Genomic DNA, 26,316 nt, shown 5'->3' with positions numbered 1-26,316 from the left:
TGGTGCACTGTGCAGCACACTTTCAGAGTCCCCACAGTGTATCCTTGCGTGTGTTTGAAGTGCAGGAAGGAGGCTGGTGCCTCTCCAGGAGAGAGTAGAGCACAGAGGTACTCCATTAAACAGGCCGTCTCCTAATACCACCCCAATACCCCTGTATACTGTTTAACATTACATTTACATTTAAGTCATTTAGCAGACGCTCTTATCCAGAGCGACTTACAAATTGCTGCATTCACCTTATGATATCCAGTGGAACAACCACTTTACAATAGTGCATCTAAATCTTTTAAGGGGGGGGGGGTTAGAAGGATTACTTTAACCCCGTATACAGTTCTCCTCGATCATTAGAAGTCTCTCTCATCTCAGGGGTTAACTTACGCATGAAGTTGATTCACATGCAACACCATGAGTAACTATGTGCAAAGTTGTATTATTGTATGTTGAGACTGAGTGCAGCACTGATAGTGATTGTGTGTAGGAGATCCATGCAAGCAGACAGTAGCCTATATGATCAGATCGTAAAACTTTCCATAGTGTTGTTTATCTGAACAACAGATCATTACGTCCACCATAGAACTGCAATGACTAATTCTAATGTCCAGTGCAGTTTGAACTCTGGCCTGGCTGTAAAATACCCCTCTAAAATACAGACTGGACCGCTAGTCGTGAGGGATGTCTTTTAACAACCAACCCGTCTCCCAGAAAAAAGATTTCTTGACACACTCAAACCGGTGCACCTGGCACCTACTACCTACCATACCCCGTTCAAAGGCTTTAAAATCTTTTGTCTTTCCCATTCACCCTCTGAATGGCACACATACACAATCCATGTGTCAATTGTCTCAAATCCTTCTGTCTCTTCCCATTCATCTACACTGATTGAAGTGGATTTAACAGGTGACATCAATAAGGGATCATAGCTTTCAGCTGGTCAGTCTTTGTCATGGAAAGAGCAGGTGTTCCTAATGTTTTGTACACGCAGTATATACTGTACTCTACTATGCCGGGGACACTGTTTGTCTCTCGCTGTGCGTGGTTGGAGTGTTGTGCGTGGTGTCTGTGTGTGTATACTGTACTGTCCTGAGGAGTGTCTCAGTCAGACGCGGAGGGAACATGTACATTCGTGCTGAAGATAAACATTGATCCCTGACCTAAGACGAGAGGCCCTAAGAAGACGCTTAGTCGCTCACTCTTGTTACTTCAGCCCTCTCCCTCTCTCTCTCCTCTCCCAATGTGTCTCCCTCTACTCCACATCTCTCTATCCCTCTCCTTGTCCCTCCAGAAGTCTCTGGTGGGCTTGTCTTAAAACATCACAGGGAAGAAATACTCCGAAAGAATACTTTTTTTCCTTCAAGACTTTCGGGAGAATGCATAGCCGTTAGTGTTTTTGAGCAAATTCGGATACTGCGTTCACATCAGAGTTGAGTTTTAGAGACTGTGATTAGTACAATGGCTGGGTCTCTGATGGACAGAAAGAGAGAGGAAACAAACAATATTTTCGCCATCTTTTTATCGAATCAATTAAACGTTTGTTTCCTTCTCTTTTCTTTCAAGAACAACTCGAGGATGACTCATTGCCCAATAACGGAGGTGAATATTTCCATTTAAGCTGAAAATATAATTTCTCTCTTCTCTGCTCTCCCAAACCAAACTCCCCTGTCTCACTTATTCAACATGAACCTCATCTCCAGCTTATCATCTAATGTTTAGGGATCAAGGTGGCTGTGGTTAATCAAGCATCACTCTCCTCTACTCCTCTCCTATCTGAGCCCATGCTACAGTACATCTGCTATTGATGTCAGATCCATGCTCTCTCGCTTTTTTGCTCTATCATCAGGCCATTTCTTTCTAGTCAAATTTGAGTTTTTATTATCCTTAAATGACATGTATAAATGTAAATAATTAAGCAGAGTCAAGGTATCAGGTAATTGTTTGTGGTTAAATGTTATCTGTAACATGTTCCTCCTCCACAGCAGGCAGCCATGCCAAGCAGGACTGGTCCATCCAGTGGCCCACCTCCGAGTCTGGCAAGGAGAACAGTCCCTTCCCCTCTCCAGAACCCAGCCAGTGGGTCCGCTTCCAGCTCTCCCAAAGCCCCATGGTCCAGGCAAAGTACAACCAGCAGCACCACAGCCAGTGCCACAGCCCCCAGTCATTGCTACCCTATCCGTACGGCCCCTATGTCCAGCCAGACCGCCTCACCGTGGACAGCCACCTGGGACTGGGGGCCTTCCCCCCCATGGACACGGGTCATCGATCCCTGCCACCCTCGCCCCGTCAGAGGCACTTTGCCCATACCCCTCCCCGGACTCCACTGGTGGTGAACACCATGACCCCCCCGGGCACGCCCCCCATGAGGCGCAGAAACAAGGTGAAGGCCCCCGGGACGCCCCCACCCCCCAGCCGAAAGCTCATCCACCTGCTGCCGGGCTTCACGGCGCTGCACCGCTCCAAGTCACACGAGTTCCAGCAGGGCAACCGCATAGGCCTGGAGGCAGCTGACACGCAGACACTCAAGTGAGTCTTTTTTTTTTTTTTTTTACATCTGGATCCTTTAGGTTAGAAACCTATTTTGCAAGGCACCACACAGGGTGACCTGCCCACATGATACAACAGCCATTTTGAGTAAATTGTCAGTAATGGCAACTATTGTGATAAAGTGTTTGACTTTTGTGGGGCTGTTAGTCGACTACAATAACAACAATTGTGCTTTTGGTTGTGATTTTAGAGCAGTTTGTTTGTTGTACCAACAAGTTTGATTCTGCTGGGGGACAAGGGTTTCAATTAGTTTATGGATAAAGAGAGAGAGCTTGCAGTCAGTACAATAAAACTAAAGCATGGGCCTTTGAGTGGCATAGTGGTCTAAGGCACTGCATCGCAGTTGCTAGCTATGCCACTAGAGATCCTGGTTCGAGTCCAGGCTCTGTCGCAGCTGGCTACGACCGGGAGACCAATGGGGCAGCACACAACTGGCCCATTGTTGTCCAGGTGAGGGAAGGGTTTGACCGGCAGGGATGTCCTTGTCGCATCGCGCTCTAGCGACTCCTGTGGCGTGCCGGGACATTGGTGTGGCTGGCTTCCGGGTTAGGCGGGCATTGTGTCAAGAAGCAGTGCGGCTTGGTTGGGTTGTGCTTCAGAGGACGCATGGCTCTCGACCTTCGCCTCTCCCAAGTCCTTACGGGAGTTGCAGCGATGCGACAAGACTGTAACTACCAATTGGATACCACGAAAAAGGGGTCAAAGTTACAATTTTTTTTAATATAATATATATATTTTTATAATAAAGCATGTACAATTATAAATACTGGAGTTTGACTTGCTTCAAGAGGTGGGCCACTTGAGGCACACTTTAAACTTTCAGAATCTGATTTCTAGCCCTCTGATACAGCAAGTATTTAAAAAATAGTAAGATTAAGTTCTATTTAAGACAGAGGCCACTCCCAGGAAAACAACTCAATCTTGCATTTACTGTCGAACTGTTTTAATAAAATAAGAATAATATTAAGATAGACTTCTATATAAAAGAGAGGAAGAGGGCACTCATAGGAAATATTGTATTGTCTCTAACTGCATTTAATAAAACACTTAGACAATAAATGCAAGATGGAGCTCCTTTCTGCTTCTCTCTCTCTCTCTCTCTCTCTCTCACTCTCACTCACTCACAGTACTTTATTTTCTCCTCTATCTTCCTGCCCGAGGCCCAATCAGCTTAATTCGTTCAGTTTAATTCACGTCCACCAGCGCCCGTAGAAAAACAATGGCCTGTCAACAGAACAGAGATAACAGAGAGCTTGGCTGGGAGCAAGGCGCTGAGTTCCTGACCAAACCGACCGTGCGTCTGGTCTGGTGCAATGCTGATCAGATCAGCTTGTATCCTCTACTAACGGGCCAGGCCAGAGAGGATCCACCAGAGTACCTAGCGTAATCAGGAACCATCAGCAGTCAGGAAAGGAGTGCCCCTCAGGAGAGTAACAGTCATTTTTATAATACAATTATGACAGTGGCCCATCGTTGCCTACTTGGTGAGTTCATATTTGGAGGTTATATTCCTTCTTTATGACCGCCATCTGGGTTGTGTTCTGCCCCAGTTTGTGTGTGTTTGTTTGTGTTTGTGCACGTACTTGTCTTTTCTGTGAGGTAGTGTATAAGCAGGGCAGTGAATAGGGACTCACACAGCATTAGAGAATTGATTACCGGTCCCTAAGCACTGATAGACTGCAGGCTCAGAGTTAAGCTCTCTAATCAATGACTGTACTGGACTATGCCTGGAAACACTAGGATTCATCTGGACCACACCTGGGTTCAAATACTATTTAAGGTATTTCAATTACTTTCAAAGACATTTGGAAGTAAGTCTTTTTGCTATTTTTTTTTATTTGAAAAGACAAGTAGTTGAATATTCGGAATGTATTTGGAAATACACTTGGAAAGTATTTGAAAATACTCAAATATACTGAATCAAATACACACCTATGCATTTAACCCAGGTATTTGAAAATAGTATTTAAAAGTAGCATTTAAAAATGCTTTCAAGTAGATGGCTATTTATAGGAAATTATTTGAAAATAGTTGATTCCAGCCACATTATTAGGAAATACTCAAATATACACTACCGTTCACAAGTTTGGGGTCACTTAGAAATGTCCTTGTTTTTGAAAGAAAAGCTGTTTTTTTTTAGCTTTTCTTTCAAAAAGAAGTACATTTCTAAGTGACCCCAAACTTCAGAACGGTAGTGTATGTACATAACTAAAAAAATAACTCAATTACCTCGTACCCCTGCATATCGACTCCGTCCTGGTACTCCCTGTATATAGGCATGTTATTTTTACTTGTTATTCTTATTCGTTATTCACTGTGTGTTTATTCCTCCTGTCACTATTTCACTTTTTTAAAATCTTCAACTCTGCATTGTTGGAAAAGGACGCGTAAAAGTAAGCATTTCACCTGTTGTTTACGAAGCATGTGACAAATACAATTTGATTTGATTTAATAAGAAATTCTCAAATACACATGTATTTGAACCCAGTTCTGATCTGGACAGAGTGGGGAGTAGCATAGTGCAGTGTTTCACTAACCTCTCCTCAGGTTCCCCCAGCCAGTTATACTGTTCCAATCTATTCCTGAACTAGCACACCTGATTGAACTAGTGGACTAATCAGCCAGCCCTTGGTTTATTGAAGGCAAAGGAAACACTGGCTTAGTGCTTGCTGTCCCTCTGCTTGCATTATACATGGCACCCAGGATAAGTAGAAGTCTACATTTGGTTCAAATAGCTCAGTTGTTTCTTCTAATCTGATTTCATGTTTTATTCTACCTTTATTTTTCAGTCTCTCCTTAGAATAGTAGGGGCAAACCTTGGGCAGGTACAAAGTAAATATGGCCTCTTGTTCTTCAGTGGGTTATACACTGAGTATACAAAACATTAGGAACACCTGCTCTTTCCATGACATAGGCTAGCCAGGTGAATCCAGGTGAAAGCTATGATCTCTTATGGATGTCACCTGTTAAATCCACTTCAATCAGTGTACATGAAGGAGATGAGACAGGTTGAAGAATGATTTTTAAGCCTTGATCAACTGAGAAATGGATTCAGAAGGTAAATGGGCAAGACAAAATATTTAAGTGCCTTTGAACAGGGTATGGTAGTAGGTGTCAGGTGCACCGGTTTGAATGTGTCAAGCTGCTGGGTTTTTCACGCTCAACAGTTTCCCTTGTGTATCAAGAATGGTCCACCACCCAAAGGACGTCTAGCCAACTTGACACAACTATGGGAAGCATTGGAGTCAACATGGGCCAGCATCCCTGTGGAATGCTTTTGACACCTTGTAGAGTCCATGCCCAACGAATTGAGGCTGTTCTGAGGGCTAAAGGCGTGCAACTCGATATTAGGAAGGTGTTCCCAATGTTTTGTACACTCAGTGTAGTTGCTGCTGTCATTATCAGAGGATTCTGTTTTGAAAGTCTCTGAAAGTGTTCTATTGAAAAAGTTGAGTTATTAGCTAGCTACCTTTGGATCCCACGACACGATTGGCATCAGTTGCTGAGACCGCTGCTATCTGCCCAGGGATCCTGCCAACCAAGGGTCTGATGAGCTGCTTGGCTTAGAAGCTAGCCTAGCTGCCACTGTTAACAGCCAATCAAGCTAGCAGGGTTTCCTTGAGGGCTTGAACGCAACCCGTGACACGGTTAGCCCTTGTGGCTGCGACCACGACTTGTCCCGGGCTTGAGACTGTCTAGATCCCTGCTGTTTGTTGCTGTTTCCATCTTCCCTGAGACCTGCCCCATCTAGAACTGTGAGGAGTAACAACATAGCCTACGTTGCTACTACGACAAAGACCAAAGCCAGTGGAAGTAACGTTGAAAACATTGGTGTCTCTCTATCACAGGTGATCTTTTAACAGTACAAATATACAGTATCAGTCAAAAGTTTGGACACAACTACTCATTCAAGGGGTTTTCTTTATTTATTTTTTTACTATTTTCTACATTGTAGAATAATAGTGAAGATATCAAAACTATGAAATAACACGTATGGAATCATGCAGTAACCAAAAAAGTGTTAAACAAATCAAAGTTGTCATCAAGGCAAAGGGTGGCTACTTTGAAGAGTCTAAAATATCAAATATATTTTGATTTGTTTAACACTTTTTTGGTTACTACATTATTTTATATGCTTTATTTTATAGTTTGGATGTCTTCAAAATTATTCTACAATGTAGAATAAAGTAAAAATAAAGGGAAACCGTTGAATGAGTAGGTGTGTCCAAACATTTGACTTGTAGTGTATATTCTACAAGCAGTTGTTACATTAACAAGAAAATAGCTTCAAGTGTTGTGTCCAAATACTGGTGGAGTCACCTAATAAAATACCTGACCATAGAGGTCCAGGACCTGAAGAACAGTTTGCTCTTCTCCCAGGGTCAGCTCGATGAGTTTAAACAGGAAAACAGCAAGGCGACAGCAATCTGTAAGTCATTGAGAACGGACATCAGTACTGAATGTGATTCCATGATAACAATGATGGAGAATTCTGATTATCTAAAGGGACAATCAAGGTGGAACAACATTGTTGTGGACAGAATTGCAGAATCTCCACATGAGACGTGAGGACAAAGTGAGGGAAATTATCTTGAAGTGGAGCACGCCCACAGGATTGAAAAACCCGCCACTGGCCCAGGTGACAGGCACGACAGTGGTCAAGTTCTTCAGGTTCAAGGACAAGGTATCTGTTCTGGAAAGAACCAAGAACTTGAGAGGATTGTACATCTTTCTCAACGAGGATTATCCTGAAGCTGTGCGCAAGAAGAGAAAATAACTTATTCCGGCCATGAAAGCTGCCAGAACGCGTGGGGACATCCGCTATGACAGGCTCATTGTCCACCCTTCCTCCCAAAAGTCTGGAAGGGATGAGAGAGCCAAGCCTATGGGTTCTTAGGTTCAACCCCACAGCACACACACACACCTACACACATCAACTCTTGCTTTGTTTGTTCTTTTCCCTAAGATGTCTATCTCTGAGAAGCTAGCCAGAAAAGGGCTGAAAATAGCCCATATTAATATATGTAGCCTTGGAAATAAGGTTCATGAAATCAATAACTTGTTAACATCAGATAACATTAATATCTTAGCCATTTCTGAGACTCACTTAGAAAATTCCTTTGATGATACAGCAGTAGCAATACAAGGATATAACATCTATAGAAGAGACAGGAATTCTTATGGTGGAGGAATTCTTGCTATATTCTGCGCATTCGGAAAGTATTCAGACCCCTTGACTTTTTCCACATTTTGTTGTGTTACATGCAGTCTAAAAAAAACATCAATCTACAGCACACACAATACCCCATAATGACAAAGCAAAAACCGTTTTTAGACAGTTTTGCAAATTTGTTTAAAAAAAAAAGATGGATGTATCACATTTACATAAGTATTCAGACCCTTTACTCAGTACTTTGTTGAAGCACCTTTGGCAGTGATTACAGCCTTGAGTCTTTTTGTGTATGACGCTACATGCTTGGCACACCTGTATTTGGGGGGTTTCTAACATTCCTCTCTGCAGATCCTCTCAAGCTCTGTCAGGTTGGATGGAGAGCTTTGCTGCACAGCTATTTTCAGGTCTCTCCAGAGATGTTCGATCGGGTTCAAGTGCGGGCTCTGGCTGGGCCACTCAAGGACATTCAGATACTTTTCCCGAAGCCACTCCTGCTCTGTATTGGCTGTGTCTGAGGTCCTGAGTGCTCCATACCAGGTTTTCATCAAGGATCTCTCTGGACTTTGCTCCATTCAACTTTGCCTCGATCCTGACAAGTCTCCCAGTCCATGCCGCTGAAAAAAATCCCCACAGCATGATGCTGCCAGGTTTCCTCCAGACGTGACGCTTGGCATTCAGGCCAAAGAGTTCAATCTTGGTTTCATCAGACCAGAGAATTTAGTTGGGTCTGAGAGTCCTTTAGGTGCCTTTTGGCAAACTCCAAGCAGGCTATCATGTGCCTTTTACTGAAGAGTGACTGATTGGTGGAGTGCTGCAGAGATGGTTGTCCTTCTGGAAAGTTCTCCCATCTCCACAGAGGATCTCTAGAGATCTGTCAGAGTGACCATCGGGTTCTTCGTCACCGCCCTTCTCCCCCGATTGCTCAGTTTAGCCGGGCAGCCAGCTCTAGGAAGAGTCTTGGTGGTTCCAAACTTATTCCATTTCAGAATGATGGAGGTCACTGTGTTGTTGGTGACCTTCAATACTGCAGACATTTTTTTGGTACCCTTCCCCAGATCTGTGCCTCAACACAATCCTGTCTCAGAGCTCTACGGATAATTCCTTCGACGTCATGGCTTGGTTTTTGCTCTGACATGCACTGTCAACTGTGGGACCTTTATATAGACAGGTGTGTGCCTTACCAAATCATGTCCAATCAATTGAATTTACCACAGGTGGACTCCAATTAAGTTGTAGAAACATCTCAAGGATGATCAATGGAAACAGGATGCACCTGAGCTCAATTTTGAGTCCTATAGCAAAGGGTCTGAATTATTTCGTAAATAAGTTTATTATTTTGAATTAATAAGCAAACATTTCTAAAAGCCTGTTTTCGCTTTGTCATTATGGTGTATTGTGTGTAGATTGCTGAGGATTTATTTGTATTTAATATATTTTAGAATAAGTCTAACGTAAGAAAATTTGGAAAAGAATTGCTACAATTTCTAAAAAACTTTTTTTGCTTTGTCATTATGGAGTATTGTGTGTAGATTGCTGATGAATTGTATTTCTTCCACATTTTGTTAACGTAAAGACTTATTCTAAAATGAAACAAATAAAGTAATATTGATGTGTGTGAAATGCTTAATAGTGTATGTGATGTAAACAGAGAGGTCTACTTTCTTGGGGACCTGAATATTGATGGATTTTCATCAAGCTGTCCGCACAAGAGGAAGCTTCTCAGTGTAACCCATTGGATGCAGTGATCACAATATAGTGGCTATATCCTGGAAAGCCAAAGTTCCAAAAGCTGGCCCTAAAATAGTGTATAAGAGATCATACAAATGATTTTTGCTGTGACTCTTAGGTGGATGAAGTAAAAATATTTGTTGGTCTGATGTGATTAATGAGGAGTATCCAGACGCTGCACGTGATGAATTTATGAAATTGCTTCTTCCAATTATTGATAAACATGCACCTGTTAAGAAACCGACTTAGAATTATTAAGGCTCCGTGGATTGATGAGGAAATGAAAACTGTATGGTTGAAAGAGATGGGGCAAAAGGAATGGCTAATTAGTCTGGCTTCACATCTGACTGGCTGACTTACTGCAAATTGAGAAATGGTGTGACTAAACTCAATAAAAAGGAGAAACTGTATTATTAAGCCAAGATCAATTATATAAAAACTTTTGATTACTTTAAATAAAATGATGGGCAGAAAGACAAATTCCAATCCATCTTTCATCGAATCAGATGGCTTATTTATCACAAAACCATTTGATGTTGGCAATTATTCTGATGATTAATGATTCATTGGAAAAATGGCCAAACTTAGGCAGAAAATGCCAACAACGAATATTGAGCCATTGTATTCATGGATAAAAAATTAATAATGAAAGAAAAGCAATGTACGTAAAATTTTTGTAAAGTTAGTGTGGGAGAGGTTTTAAAAATGATTGTTATTGATCAATAATAACAAACCTCCTGGCGTTGTCAACTTAGATTAAATGCTACTGAGGATGGTAGCTGACTCTATGGCCACTCGTATCCGTCATATCTTTAATCTGAGTCTACAGCGGTGGTCACCAATGATCACTTTCTCAGTAATAAAGCAAGCCGAGATCTACCGCTCAGATTTTTTTGAAAACATGACTTACATTTTTTTTTTTTTTTACATTAACCTAATATAAACAGTTCTGTAAGAATGACGTTTGTGAAGTAGGCAGGCCTAATACATTATCACAGCATATTGGCTATATGCCTGGCATGTCAGTATTGTTCTTCTCAGACCATATCATATTTCAAAACTCAAGCTTCGATAACAAATAGATCAGTTCAGGGCCTGAGACTAACCTTTTGATCCACCAGCCTGTCAGATTTTTACCAGCCCAAAAATGTTTGCACCATGATTATAACAACAAACCAAAAAATGGATGAGCATGCTTTGTAATGTTTCTAAAACAATACATGTATTACTGGTGAGTGAAGCTACAGTTGAAGTCGGAAGTTTACATACACCTTAGCCAAATACATTTAAACTCAGTTTTTCACAATTCCTGACATTTAATCCCAGTAAAAATTCCCTGTTTTAGGCCAATTAGGATCACCACTTTATTTTAAGAATGTGAAATGTCAGAATAATAGTAGAGAGAATGACTTAGTTCAGCTTTTAATTCTTTCATCACATTCCCAGTGGGTCAGAAGTTTACATAACTCAATTAGTATTTGGAGTATTTGTAGCATTGCCTTTAAATTGTTTAATTTGGGTCAAACGTTTCAGGTAGCCTTCCACAAGCTTCCCACAATATGTTGGGTGAATTTTGGTCCATTCCTCCTGACAGAGCTGGTGTAACTGAGTCAGGTTTGTAGGCCTCCTTGCTCGCACACACTTTTTCAGTTCTGCCCACAAATTTTCTATCGGATTAATGTCAGGGCTTTGGGATGGCCATTCCAATCCCTTAACTTTGTTGTCCTTAAGCCAGTTTACCACAACTTTGGAAGTATGCTTGGGGTCATTGTCCATTTGGAAGACCCATTTCTGATCAAGCTTTAACTTCCTGACTGATGTCTTAAGATGTTGCTTCAATATATCCACATAATTTTCCTGCCTCATGATGCCATCTATTTTGTGAAGTGCACCAGTCCCTCCTGCAGAAAGCACCCTCACAACATGATGCTGCCACCCCTGTGCTTCACGGTTGGGATGGTGTTCTTCGGCTTGCAAGCCCCCCCCTTTTCTTCTGAACATAACAATGGTTATTATGGCCAAACAGTTCTATTTTTGTTTTATCAGACCAGAGGACATTTCTCCAAAAAGTACGATATTTGTACCCATGTGTCACGCTCGTTGAAAGATGGATTGGACCAAGGTGCAGCGTGGTAGACTTACATTTTACATGTATTTTAAATGACACCAAAAACAATAAAAATAACAAAGAGCAATGAAGCGTGAAGCTATGTAGTGCTCGCAGGCAACTAGACATAGACAATATCCCACAATCTAAGGTGGGAAAAAGGGCTGCCTAAGTATGATCCCCAATCAGAAACAACGATAAACAGCTGCCTCTGATTGGCAACCATACTAGGCCAACAAAGAAATAGAAACATAGATTTGCCCACCCAAGTCACACGTGACAGTACCCCCCCGCACTTTAGCTCGGTAAGTGCGGAGAGCTGGCACAGGATGCACTGGGCTGTGAAGGCGCACTGGAGGCATAGTGCGTAGAGTCGGCGCAGGATATACTGGGCCGTGGAGGCGGTCTGGAGCATAGAGCTGGCAAAACGCGTCCTGGATGAATACCCCCTGTAGCACGGCAAGTGCGGAGAGCTGGCACAGGCCACACTGGGTTGTGCTGGCGAACTGGGGATACCGTGCATAGAGCTGGCACAGGATATCCTGGGCCGAGGAGACGCACTGGAGACCAGGACCGCTGAGCCGGCACAATCCGTCCTGGACAGATGCTCACCTTAGCACGGCAAGTACGGAAAGCAGGCACAGAACGTACCGGGCTAAGGGTGCGCACTGGAGGCACGGTGCGCAGAACCGGAAAACATGGTATCTGAACCGTGACCAACTCCTCATCGTATTTACAGGGAGTTGGTTCTTGTTCCCACCTTTGCTCCGGTCGACACCCCGTGTGCCCCCCTCCCAATTTTTTTTGCCTCTTCTTCTTCCGTCGTTTCCTTGATTCCTGGTCTCGTCGCCGTTCCTCTCTCGCTGCCTCCGACTGCTTCCATGGCAGGGTCTTGTCCCCTGCCATTACCTCCTCTCAGGTCCAGGATGTCCTCCACTCCTGGGCACGCTGCTTGGTCACTTGGTGGTGGGATCTTCTGTCACGTCCGTCGTTAGATGAATGAGACCAAAGCGCAGAGTGGAAAGTGTTCATGATTTTTAATACCGAACTCCGACAAAAAAACTAAATACAAAACCGAACGTAACGTTCTGCAGGGCTAGACAGCAACTATGCAAAAACAAGATCCCACAATCTAAGGTGGGAAAAAGGGCTGCCTAAGTATGATCCCCAATCAGAGACAACGATAAACAGCTGCTTCTGATTGGGAACCAACAAAGAAATAGAAACATAGATTTGCCCACCTGTCACACCCTGACCTAACCAAATAGAGAAAAAAAAAGTATCTCTAAGGTCAGGGCGTGACACCATGTGCAGTTGCAAACCGTAGTCTGGATTTTATATGGTGGTTTTGGAGCAGTGGCTTCTTCCTTGCTGAGCGGCCTTTCAGGTTATGTCGATATAGGACTCGTTTTACTGTGGATATAGACACTTTTGTACCTGTTTCCTCCAGCATCTTCACAAGGTCCTTTGCTGTTGTTCTGGGATTGATTTGTACTTTACACACCAAAGTACGTTCATCTCTAGGAGACAGAACGTGTCTCCTTCCTGAGTGGTATGACGGCTGCGAGGTCCCATGGTGTTTATACTTGCATACTATTGTTTGTACAGATGAACGTGGTACCTTCAGGTGTTTGGAAATTGCTCCCAAGGATGAACCAGACTTGTGGAGGTCTACAATGTTTTTTATGTGATCTTGGCTGATTTCTTTTGATTTTCCCATGATTTCAAGCAAAGAGGCACTGAGTTTGAAGGTAGATCTTGAAATACATTCACAGATACACCTCCAGTTGACTCAAATGATGTCAATAAGCCTATCAGAAGCTTCTAAAGCCATGACATACTTTTCTGGAATATTACAAGATGATTAAAGGCACAGTCAACTTAGTGTATGTAAACTTCTGACCCACTGGAATTGTGATACAGTGAATTATAAGTGAAATAATCTGTCTGTAAACAATTGTTGGAAAAATTACTTGTGTCATTTTCAAAGTAGATGTCCTAACCGATTGCCAAAACTGTACACTTATCCCAGCAGACATGCCACCAGGGCTCTTTTCACAGTCCCCAAATCCAGAACAAATTCAAGAAAGCGTACAATATTATAGAGTCATTATTGCATGGAACTCCCATCTCATATTGCTCAAATTAACACCAATCCTGGTTTTAAAAAAACAGGTAAAGTAGCACCTCACGGCACAATGCCTCGCTCCCTATTTGACATAGCCTACATAATATGATAAACACAAAATATCTATGTGTGCCGTTTTTAAATGTATGTAGTTCTGTCTTTGAGCTGTCTATTAATGTTCTGTATTAGGTCATGTTTCGTGGACCCCAGGAAGAGTAGCTGCTGCATTTGCAACAGCAAATGGGGATCCTAATAATATACCAAATACCTCATTCCTCACCTTCTACCCTTTGTATCTCTACAAGCTGTCAACACCACTCAACTTGTTCCCTCTTTCGTAATTACAAAGTTGTTATACCTGGTAACAGGTTCCTCATGTCTCACCTCCTATCCTTAGTATATGAAAGAGCTCTCAACACCTATTAGCTCATCCTCTCCTGTCCTAATTACATGGTCTTGTGGACAGGACACAATATCCAGGATTAACCTTCAACCCCTCCACATTCCTGTTAATGAGATAGTCGTACCGACAGACGTCAGGCATGCACTCCAAATATTCCCACCTCCCGGCCACCATTAACTCTTTGTGGACCCCAGGAAGAGTAACTGCTGCAGCTAATGGTGATGCCAATAAAATACTAAATCGCATAGACAAAAGACTTGAATGAACAGCGGGCGCTGAGAATGTTGTGCTGGCCTGAAAGGAGATACTCAGATTCATTAGGGGGAAAATTAGAAGAATGTCCTTCTGTTTGTGTCACAACATTGATGGTTGCCTTGCTTATTATCCTCATTTGAGAACATCTTGAGGTATTTCTTTGGTATTAGCTTGGTTTCCTCATGCCATAGAAGCAGCCTGTGACTTGATGTGGAGAAGGAGGAGCGTTATTGTGCACATAAACTGAACATGACAGATGTTTTGTTGTCTGTGGCATATTTTGCACAGAACCACTAAAAATGGGAACAGCAGGGAAAATTGTGTTTGTGTTAGGATATTAATCTCCCTCCATACTCTACGTACAAACCTGCAAAAACAGTTATTTTGGGTGGCAGTGTAGTTCTGTATGGAGGGGTTAAGCCATATGTGCCAGAACTCAGTACAATGTCAATATAACCCTCCATCCCCATGCATACTGCATGCACAAACCAGCAAAAAGAATGCAATTATCAGAGGACTTGTTGGCAGGTTGTAGCTCGTTGCTTTGTGAAAGTCTGGGAAGAGATTCTAGTCAAAACTTTGACAGGTGGAGAGATGCTGGAGAGTATCATGTCACTCCCTGAATGGGGACAGAAGGCCCTGACCAGCCTGTCTGCTGACCTAACAATGGGGACATTGTTACAGCCATGATAAAGTATTACATTTTACAGAGTATTTGGAAAGTATTCAGACCCCTTGACTTTTTCCACAACATTTATTAAATTGTTTTTTCCCCTCATCAATGTAACGTTGACGCAGGGAGTCAGAAAGCAAGTGCAGTTAGTTTAATAAAAATGAACGATACAAAACAAGAGAAACGTCTGACAAGGAAACATAACCAATAATGCCTGATAACGAAAGAGCGCTATATAAAGGGTAAGTAATCAGGGAGTAATGATGTCCAGATGTGACTGATGATGAGACGCAGGTGTGTGTAAAGATGGGGTGCCAGGACTGGTGGTTAGTAGACCTGTGACGTCGAGCGTTCCATACCTCTTCTGTGGGCCTGAACCACTCGTCCAACGCAGGAGCTTCGGTCTGGCTCAGACTCCATGGAGCCAGGACCAGCTGATAACCCAGAACACACTGGAAGGGAGTCAGCCCACTAGAGGAGTGTCACAATGAATTCTGGGCGTATTCAGCCTAAGGAAGGAATCGGGCCCACTCCCCCTGCCGGTCCTGGCAGTGACTCCTCAGGAACCGTCGCTGCTCCTGGTTCATCCTCTCCCCCTGCCCGTTAGATTGAGGCCGGTACCCAGAAGTGAGTCTGACCGTGAACCCCAGCTTCTCCATGAAAGCCTTCCATACACGTGATGACAAATGTGGGCCACAATCCAAAACGATATCCTCCGGAAGGACATAGTGCCAGAAGACCTGCTGGAACAGTGCCTCAGCAACCTGGAAAGCGGTAGGAAGACCAGAGAGAGGGATGAAATGGCATGATTTTGAGAATCTGTCCACAACTACCAAAATCGGGGGTAAAATCAGGGGAGATCAGTGACCAAATCAATGGGCAGATGAGAACAGGGATGCTGAGGCACGGGAAGGGTAAGGAATTCTCATGTTGGAGTGTGTCGGGGAGATTTAGATTGAGGACATACTGAACATGAGTTGACTTAGTGTGCAACGTCCTGCGCCAAAGTGGGCCACCAGTATTTCTCAGAAAGGGATTGAGTGGTGCGGGTGATACCTGGGTGTCCAGCGATGAGGGATGTGTGCCCAGGTCAGCAACCGATCTCTGACCCCCGTGGGGACGTAGATGCGCTCTGGAGGGCAGGTGGCAGGAGCAGGTTCCCTCTCCAGAGCCTGGCGGATGTCCATATCTACATCCCAAAACACAGGGCCAATGATACAGGAGGGCCGATTGATGGGCTGGTGGACACTCACAGGGCCCCCGCCGACGTGGAACCACATATTTCGGCATCCTGGTCCCCAGGCGGTAATCCTCCTCTCCGACCAGGAGATGGTGGGATTATGGAGTTGGAGCCACCAGAGGCCAAGGATGACTTTGTGCACGGGTGCGGAGGTGATGACGAAGGGAAGGATTTCCTGCTGCTTGGGTCCCAGGGTGAGGTTGAGTGGAGCTGTAACGTGCATAATAGTGCCGGATCCCAATGGTCGCATATTCAACGCTTGGACCGGAAATGGAGAGGAGAGCGGGTATGACGTGATGTGCAGGGAGGAAGCAAGTGCCTGATCAATAAAATTCCCTGCGGCACCGGAATCCACTAGAGCTGTAGAAACAATAGATGTACAGCCAGCGAAATAAATACTAAAAAAGGTTTGGTGGAAAGTGATGATGGATTACTCACGCCTAACCCAGGAGACGGATGATAACAGGGCCGTCCCTCGTGGATTCCGGATTGGGTCGTACCGGATCCCGTTGAAGCTGGTGACCCACCTGGCCACAATAGGGACATAGCCCCAACTGTCTCAGTTGGCGTCGCTCAGCCACGGGGAGGCGTGTGGCCCCTACCTCCATGGGTTCAGGCTCTGACTCAGAAAGGTCAATGAAGGAGGGAGTGAGGTGTTGGGTATGCCGATGGCCATCGCAATAAGTGTCCAAGGTTAGTTTGTCGTCTCGGAACGCCAACTCCGTCTGGACCTCTCTGCGTAATCCTCTTCTGAGTAAGGCGTTGAGCGTCTGCTCATTCCATCCGCTGGATGCTGCCACTGTCCGAAAGTTGAACGTGTACACCGCCGTGGTCTGGCCATCCTGCCATAGTTGGAATAGGCGCTCACCCCCCCTCTCTGCCCTCTGGTGGATGGTTGAAGAGCCCCCTGAACCCCTCATAGAAACCCAGCTCCTCCTCTCCTCTCTCCCAGATGGCCGTAGCCCACTCCAACGGCCTTCTGGTCAGCAGGGAAATAACCATGGCAACCTTGGACCTCTCGGTGGTAAGGGCTCCCATCTGATGAGTGAAATAGAGGGAGCACTGGCGTAGGAAGCAACGGCATTTGGATGGAGACCAGTCATTTGTCCGGGAGGGACAAACGGGCATCGCTGACCTGGGTGGACTGTTTGATGGGCTGGGGTGCTGGGTCGACTTGTGGTATAGAATCCTCCGCTTGTTGGACGTGACGCCTCTCGGGGATTGTAGAGACGTTGAAGAACGCAGAGGAACTCATCCATAGACATTCCCAGCTTGTCGTGGTGTTGGCGAAGTAGGTGTCCCTGTTCGCTGACCATCTGGGAGATGTCCTGATTGCGTCCATTTGTTGAGGTACTATTCTGTAATGTCGACACAGGGAGTCAGGAAGCAGGTGCAGTTAGTGAGCTTAACAATAATGAACATTGAACACTACAAAACAAGAGAAACATCTGACAAGGAAACATAACCAATACTACCTGATAGCATTATTTTGTTATATAAAAGGGTAAGTAATCAGGAAGTAATGAAGTCCAGGTGTGACTGATGTGCAGGTGTGCGTAAATATGAGTTGCCAGGACCTGTGGTGCGGGAGTAGATGTAACAATCAATCTACACACAATACCCCATAATGACAAAGCAAAAACAGGTTATAATTTTTTGCAAATTTATTATGAATAAACCTGAAATCACAGTTACATACAGTGGGGAGAACAAGTATTTGATACACTGCCGATTTTGCAGGTTTTCCTACTTACAAAGCATGTAGAGGTCTGTCATTTTTTATCATAGGTACACTTCAACTGTGAGAGACGGAATCAAAAATCCAGAAAATCACATTGTATGATTTTTAAGTAAATCATTTGCATTTTATTACATGACATAAGTATTTGATACATCAGAAAAGCAGAACTTAATATTTGGTACAGAAACCTTTGTTTGCAATTACAGAGATCATATGTTTCCTGTAGTTCTTGACCAGGTTTGCACACACTGCAGCAGGGATTTTGGCCCACTCCTCCATACAGACCTTCTCCAGATCCTTCAGGTTTCGGGGCTGTCGCTGGGCAATACGGACTTTCAGCTCCCTCCAAAGATTTTCTATTGGGTTCAGGTCTGGAGACTGGCTAGGCCACTCCAGGACCTTGAGATGCTTCTTACGGAGCCACTCCTTAGTTGCCCTGGCTGTGTGTTTCGGGTCGTTGTCATGCTGGAAGACCCAGCCACGACCCATCTTCAATGCTCTTACTGAGGGAAGGTGATACATGGCCCCATCCATCCTCCCCTCAATACGGTGCAGTCGTCCTGTCCCCTTTGCAGAAAAGCATCCCCAAAGAATGATGTTTCCACCTCCATGCTTCACGGTTGGGATGGTGTTCTTGGGGTTGTACTCATCCTTCTTCCTCCAAACACGGCGAGTGGAGTTTAGACCAAAAAGCTCTATTTCTGTCTCATCAGACCACATGACCTTCTCCCATTCCTCCTCTGATCATCCAGATGGTCATTGGCAAACTTCAGACGGGCCTGGACATGCGCTGGCTTGAGCAGGGGGACCTTGCGTGCGCTGCAGGATTTTAATCCATGACGGCGTAGTGTGTTACTAATGGTTTTCTTTGAGACTGTGGTCCCAGCTCTCTTCAGGTCATTGACCAGGTCCTGCCGTGTAGTTCTGGGCTGTATCAGAACACTTAGAAAGGTATCAGAACACTTAGAAAGGTAGTTCTAACCTTAAGTATGACTGGGAGAAGTGTCAAGAATAAGAAATCAATATATTCCATAGTACACTAGAACACAACAAAACATGAACAACAGTCTAAACATAGCTGATTGTCAATTAAGCAAAAAGTCCACTAGATGAAAGCAAATGGACTTATCACGACCCTACAGGAAGGGTGAGAAATCCATATCTTCATTTAAACCAGGGTATTTAGTGGCCTGTAGTTTGTAAATCCAAAAACGTTCCCTTTGGTCTAGCTGTTTAAGACGGTCCCCTTTTCTAATAGAGGCCGGAATATGATCAATACCCATAGCTTATAGGGAGGCAGGGTTGCCATGGGGTAGTCTTCATTGCCTACCCGTATGGCGTACTTGTGTTCCGCTAAGCGGTCTTGAAGGCGTCTCTTTGTCCGTCCAATGTAGAACACCTTGCACTGTGGACATTCCAATCTGTAGATGACATGAGTGGTTTTGCAGTTAATGAAATTTTGGAAGCTGTGTCAACAAAATACTTTTGCTGTGCAATATTTCTGCAATGGTTGTACTCGTTACATTTAAAAGAGCCCTTGGGTTTGTGGTCAAGCCAAGTTTTTTGAGAGTCACCCGGAAGATAACTGTAGACTAATTTCTCATTTAGGGTATCTCTTAAAGCTTATGACTGGTGGCTCAGGAAAGACTTGGCGTAGTAGCATATAACTTTGGATGATTCCCCAATTATTTTAAATGATTATTTTAATGTTCTCTGCTTCAGTGCTGTATTTTGGAACAAAATGGAACAAGATCTTATTCTTGACACTTCTCCAAGTCATATTTAAGGTTAGAACTACCTTTCTAAGTGTTCTGATACTTCTAGCTTGGAGTTGTATTTTATGATAACATAGCTACAGTATTTAACTTTTTAATGTGTATAGTATTGCTTACTAGGTGTGTATATTTTGTAACAAAATACACTCTCTCTGATGTGTCACGAGGCACTCCCCTTCGCAACAAGTTCTCTCTGTCAAGTAATCCAGCCCGTATACCTGCATCTTTCAGGACCTGAACGCTGTAGCCCCGATTCAAGAAGCGATTCTCCAATTCAGCAGATTTGACCCTGTAGTCTGTTTCCTGATCGCAAATTCTGCGGACTCTTTGGAATTGGCCATATGGAATATTGTCTTTTAGCCTTTTGGGGTGAAAGCTGTCTGCCCTCAGAATGGTATTCCCATCTGTAGGCTTCCTTAAAGATTGATGTGTGCAAACAACCTTTGTCATTTTTACTAATGTCGAGGTCCAAAAAATTAATGTTATCCTTGCTGTACTCCCACCATATAAAAGAAATGGTTATTAGAAGGATCCAAAATGAAGTCATTTTCCCAAGTACAAACCAGCGTAGGAAGGGCAAGCTCCCATGGCACATCCTTTGACCTGTTTAAAAATACAGTCCTGAAAGATAAAGATGTTATGATTAAGAGTCCATTCCGTCAGTGAGACAATAAATTCTGTAGGAGGCATCTCAGTTTCAGGTCGGGTGCTCAAGAATTGATGCACAGCTGCCAAACCTGGTTCATGTTCAATGGTGGTGTATAGAGACTCCATGGTGGCTAAAAAGGAAGCTGTACCTATATTGTTCAATTCATTAATTTTGTTCAACACATCTGTGGTATCTTGAAGATAGGCTGGGAGTGACGGCAGAATAAAGTAATCAATGTACTTAGAGATGGGTTCTGTCAGACTTTCATTACCACTAATGACTGGTCTGCCTGGGGGATTTTCAAGATTTTTGTGGACTTTTGGAAGAAGGTAAAAAGAAGCCATACATGGACTGCCATTGAAAAGAAATTTGAACTCCCTTTCAATTCAGTTTTTAGGTCCTCTGTAAGGTGGAAGGTAAGAGATTGGTAGAATTCATCATTGTCTAATTGACGGTAGGCTTCTGTCACATTTACTCCACACTACTGTAGCGCCATCTTTGTCTGCTTTTTTAACCACAATCCGTTCATTTTTGGACAATAATTCAACTGCATCCCACTCTGTCTTAGAAAGATTACGTCGTGTTTGGTTGGAGTCAATTTTACCATTAAACAGATTCTCCACATCAAAATTCACGTTCTTGGCAAATGTATTTAGTGTGGCATTCTGGACGATGGGACAATAGGTGGACTTAGACTTAAAAGGTGTTTTTGGCAATAGCAAAGGGTCTGGATACTTATGTAAATAAGGATTGATGTGGAAAACAATGAATGAATTAATTTCAGAATAAGGCTGTAACGTAGCAAAATGTGGAAAACGGGAAGGGATCTGAATGCTTTCCAAATGCACTGTACAACCTTAAGAAAGTTGCACACTCAACAAACCAGTGAATCACCTCATCAACTAGCCATGATACCGTTACCCAATAATACCCAACTCTTGGTCATTTTTGAACACTTGTTTTTAAAATGGCAATGACAATCTCCTCAACTGTACTGTTGCTAATGAGAAGTATGCCAGGTAGTCTAGTGGTTAGAGTGTTAGACCAGTAACCAAAGGGTTGCTAGTTCAACTTCCTGCGCCGACATTTACCCTTGAGCAAGGCAGTTCGCCCTAATTGGAAGAACCTCTGGGGTGCTGTTAATAATGTCTGACCCTGGCTGTGACCCTACTCTCCCAGGGAGAGTTGGGATATGCAAAAAATGCATGAAATAGAGACAAATAAGCACCCACACAATTTAGAGTTGAGAATGGCAAGGCTGTAGTCTCATACCAAAACAATTTTATAGTTTTGCTTAAATTAGAAGAAGTCTATTTAGCTAGTTTGAAATTCATTCAGCATGCACCGTCTCAAAAACCATCATTAATTTGTTAGTGAATAAATGACAACACCCAGAACAAGTAATTGGCTAGCTTTTTCAATGATTTGATAATTGGTTTTAGGGAAGGAACGTTGCTAGACTGGCTTGTCTCCTGATTGAATTTGCATATTTGTATGTCTTGAGGGACAGTTAGGAAAATGTGTCTCGTTTGGGCAATTGATCATGAATATGTCTAGTTTGGGTAAGTGGTCCATGTATTTCATGGTGGTGTAATGAGAGGAGAATATAATATATATAATCTGTCTCTCATCAATCACCCACAGGCCAATTAGAAAGGATTCATGTAATCCACCTGCTTGATACACTAATCAGTTGTAATTCTCTCTTTCGTCTATCATTCTCTTTCTTTCTCTCTCTCTCATGTACACAAAATCAATTAAGTCAACATTTACTTGTTTAATTTTTCATACGATGAACAGGGCTTACCTGCATGATTAGCTCAGCTAATCTCTATTCTGTGCACACTCAGTCAGGGAACAGAGTAGTTGTACTGTAATGGTTGGTTAGCTAGTTAGTTACAGAAACCACTCCCTTATCCATGCCTCAGCCAACTAGCACCACCCCACATATGGTGTGTGTGTGCACAAAAATGTAAATAAATTCACTTTGTCAACACAAGTGTCTTAGGTACCTACCCCACTTAAACTTTAGCGTCCTAGGAGCAGGGTTGGGGACGTGCAGTGCGAGTACCCATTAATTTAGCTTACGTTGCCTCTCTTGTCTCGTTGCCCTTTTCAAAGTGAGTGTCTCTCTCAGCTTAAGTGGTAATGAATGAGGCTTCTTCACTATGGTAATGATGAGCAATTTGTGTTGTGGAAAAGGCCACAGAGTTTTGTCATGGAGCCATCGAGTTGAGTCCCATTGGGCTCTGACACAGACTAAAGTGTGTGTCAGAGTGTCTTTGTTTATGGGTGAAAACTTTGTTGGTGTATCGCTATGGGATACTAATGACAACAGAACCCTGTAAGTTTGTATTTTGAATTTTGTGTTCGCACATTGAGATTCGTGGTTGCAGTTGATTTCTTCAAAACAAGCTGCTTACCTATTGCAGATTCAGTCTTCCCAGCCTGGTGCAGGTCTACAATTTTGTTTCTGGTGTCCTTTGACAGCTCTTTGGTCTTGGCCATAGTGGAGTTTGGAGTGTGACTGTTTGAGGTTGTGGACAGGTGTCTTTTATATTGATAACAAGTTCAAACAGGTGCCATTAATACAGGTAACGAGTGGAGGACAGAGGAGCCTCTTAAAGAAGAAGCTACAAGTCTGTGAGAACCAGAAATCTTGCTTGTTTGTAGGTGACCAAATACTTATTTTCCACCATAATTTGCAAATAAATTCATTAAAAATCATACAATGTGATTTTCTGGATTTTTTTTCTCATTTTGTCTGTCATAGTTGAAGTGTACCTATGATGAAAATTACAGGCCTCTCTCATATTTTTAAGTGGGAGAACTTGCACAATTGGTGGCTGACTAAATACTTTTTTGCCCCACTGTAGCTAGCTAAATTGAAACCACTGAACTCCCACCACCACTCCCTCACTAGCTTTAAGCACCAGCTGTCAGAGCAGCTCATAGATTACTGCACCTGTACATAGCCCATCTATAATTTAGCCCAAACAACTACCTCTTTACCTACTGTATTTATTTATTTTGCTCCTTTGCACCCCATTATTTCTATCTCTACTTTGCACCTTCTTCCACTGCAAACCAACCATTCCAGTGTTATTTTTTTTACTTGCTATATTGTATTTACTTCGCCACCATGGCCTTTTTATATTTTTTATTTTTATTTATTTATATATATATTTTGTTTGCCTTCACCTCCCTTATCTCACCTCACTTGCTCATATTGTATATAGACTTATTTTCACTGTATTATTGACTGTATGTTTGTTTTACTCCATGTGTAACTATGTGTTGTTGTATGTGTCGAACTGCTTTGCTTTATCTTGGCCAGGTCGCAATTGTAAATGAGAACGTGTTCTCAATTTGCCTACCTGGTTAAATAAAGGTGAAATAAAATAAATAAATAAAATCATTAGGTTTCAAGAAAATAAAAATGATATACTGTACCAGTCAAAAGGTTGCACACACCTACTCATTCCAGGGTTTTTCTTATTTTCTTGTACTATTTTCTACATTGTAGAATAATAGATAAGATATCCAAATTACGAAAATCCAAAAAACACATATGGAATCATGTAGTAACCAAAAAAGTGAGATTCTTCAAAGTAGCCACCCTTTGCCTTGATGACAGCTTTGCTCACTCTTGGCATTCTCTCAACCAGCTTCATGAGGTAGTCACCTGGAATGCATTTCAATTAACACGTGTGCCTTGTTAAAAGTTAATTTGTGGAATTTATTTTCTTCTTATTGCATTTGAGCAAATCAGTTGTGTTGTGACAAGGTAGGGGTGGTATACAGAAGATAACCCTATTTGGTAAAAGACCAAGTCCATATTATGGCAAGAACAGCTCAAATAAGCAAAGAGAAATGATAGTCCATCAATACAGAAACTTTCAAGAACATTGAAAGTTTCTTCAAGTGCAGTCGCAAAAACCATCAAGCACTAGGGTGAAACTGGCTCTCATGAGGAACGCCACAGGAACGGAAGACCCAGAGTTACCTCTGCTGCAGAGGATAAGTTCAGTAGAGTTAACTGCACCTCAGATTGTAGTCCAAATAAATGCTTCACAAAGTTCAAGTAACAGACACATCTCAACATCAACTGATCAGAGGAGACTGCGTGAATCAGGCCTTCATGGTCGAATTGCTGAAAAGAAACCACTACTAAAGGACAACAATAATAAGAAGAGACTTGCTTGGGCCAAGAAACACGAGCAATGGACATTTGACCGGTGGAAATCTTTTTGAGATTTTTGGTTCCAAACGCCATGTCTTTGTGAGACGCAGAGTAGGTGAACGGATGATATCCGCATCTGTGGTTCCCACCGTGAAACATGGAGGAGGAGGTGTGATGGTGTGGGGGTGCTGTCCTGGTGACACTGTCTTTCATTTATTTAGAATTCAAGGCACATTTAACCAGCATGGCCACCACAGCATTCTGCAGCGATACGCCATCCCATCTGGTTTGCGTTTAATGGGACTATCATTTGTTTTTCAACAGGACAATGACCCCAAACACACCTCCAGGCTGTGTAAGGGCTATTTTACCAAGAAGGAGAATGATTTAGGGCTGTATCAGATGACCTGGCCTCCACAATCACCCCACCTCAACCCAATTGAGATGGTTTGGGATGAGTTGGACCACAGAGTGAAGGAAAGGCAGCCAACAAGTGCTCAGCATATGTGGGAACTCCTTCAAGACTGTTGGAAAAGCATTCCCCATGAAGCTGGTTGAGAGAATGCCAAGAGTGTGCAAAGCTGTCATCAAGGAAAAGGGTGGCTACTTTGAAAAGTCGAAAATATATAATATTTAGATTTGTTTAACTTCTTACGGCTGAAATCCCGCTAACGGGATCGATATGACAACAGCCAGTGGAAGTGCAGGGCGCCAAATTCAAACAACAGAAATCTCATAATTAAAATTCCTCAAACATACAAGTATTTTACACCATTTTAAAGATAAACTTGTTGTTAATCCCACCACAGTGTCCGATTTCAAAAAGGGTTTACGACGAAAGCACACCAAATGATTATGTTAGGTCAGCAACTAGTCACAGAAAAACACAGCCATTTTTCCAGCCAAAGAGAGGAGTCACAAAAAGCAGAAATAGAGATAAAATTAATCACTAACCTTTGATGATCTTCATCAGATGACACTCATAGGACTTCATGTTACACAATACATGTATGTTTTGTTCGATAAAGTTCATATTTATATCCAAAAATCTCAGTTTACATTGGCGTGTTATGGTCAGTAATGTTTTGCTTCCAAAACATCCTGTGATTTTGCAGAGAGCCACATCAATTTACAGAAATACTCATCATAAATGTTGATGACAATACAAGTGTTATACATGGAATTATAGATCCACTTCTCCTCAATGTCAGTGTCAGATTTCAAAAACACTTTACGGAAAAGCACACCATGCAATAATCTGAGTACGGCGCTCAGACACAAAATCAAGCCATACAGGTACCCGCCATGTTGTGGAGTCAACAGAAGTCAGAAATAGCATTATAAATATTCACTTACCTTTGATGATCTTCATCAGAATCACTCCCAGGAATCCCAGTTCCACAATAAATGTTTGTTTTGTTCGATAAAGTCCATCATTTATTTCCAAATACCTCCTTTTTGTTCGCGCGTTTAGGTCACAAATCCAAATTCATGAGGCGCGAGCACTAGGTCCAGACGAAAAGTCCAAAAGTTCCTTTACAGTTCGAGAAACATGTCAAACGATGTATAGAATCAATATTTAGGATGTGTTTAACATAAATCTTCAATAATGTTTCAAGCGGAGAATTCCTTTGTCTTTAGAAATGCAATGGAACGCAGCTAACACTCATGGGAGCGCGCGAGACTGATCTCATGGCACTCTGCCAGACCTCTGGTTGAAACA

General features: G+C 42.8%; 1 protein-coding gene across 4 annotated transcripts in view; it reads left to right on the top strand.

Moving 5' to 3' along the window:
* ksr2 (kinase suppressor of ras 2) overlaps nt 1–26,316 on the top strand; it is a 197,218-nt gene that overhangs the window by 26,154 nt on the left and 144,748 nt on the right. For 3 of the 4 annotated variants that reach the window (XR_008759197.1, XM_055920366.1, XM_055920365.1), the window contains exons 4-5: nt 1,555–1,590; nt 1,974–2,517. Coding sequence is in view for 3 of the 4 variants with exons in the window: in XM_055920366.1 (XP_055776341.1) it covers nt 1,555–1,590; nt 1,974–2,517 (580 nt within the window). In the remaining variant the exon portion in view is untranslated. The remainder of the gene's footprint in view (nt 1–1,554; nt 1,591–1,973; nt 2,518–26,316) is intronic. The other variant, XM_055920367.1, reaches the window with a different exon arrangement.

Source organism: Salvelinus fontinalis, chromosome 4 (genome assembly GCF_029448725.1).
Source record: "Salvelinus fontinalis isolate EN_2023a chromosome 4, ASM2944872v1, whole genome shotgun sequence".
Lineage (NCBI taxonomy): Eukaryota > Metazoa > Chordata > Actinopteri > Salmoniformes > Salmonidae > Salvelinus > Salvelinus fontinalis.
Note: the sequence above shows the minus strand (reverse complement) of the source record. Positions and strands in the feature narration are given on the sequence as shown.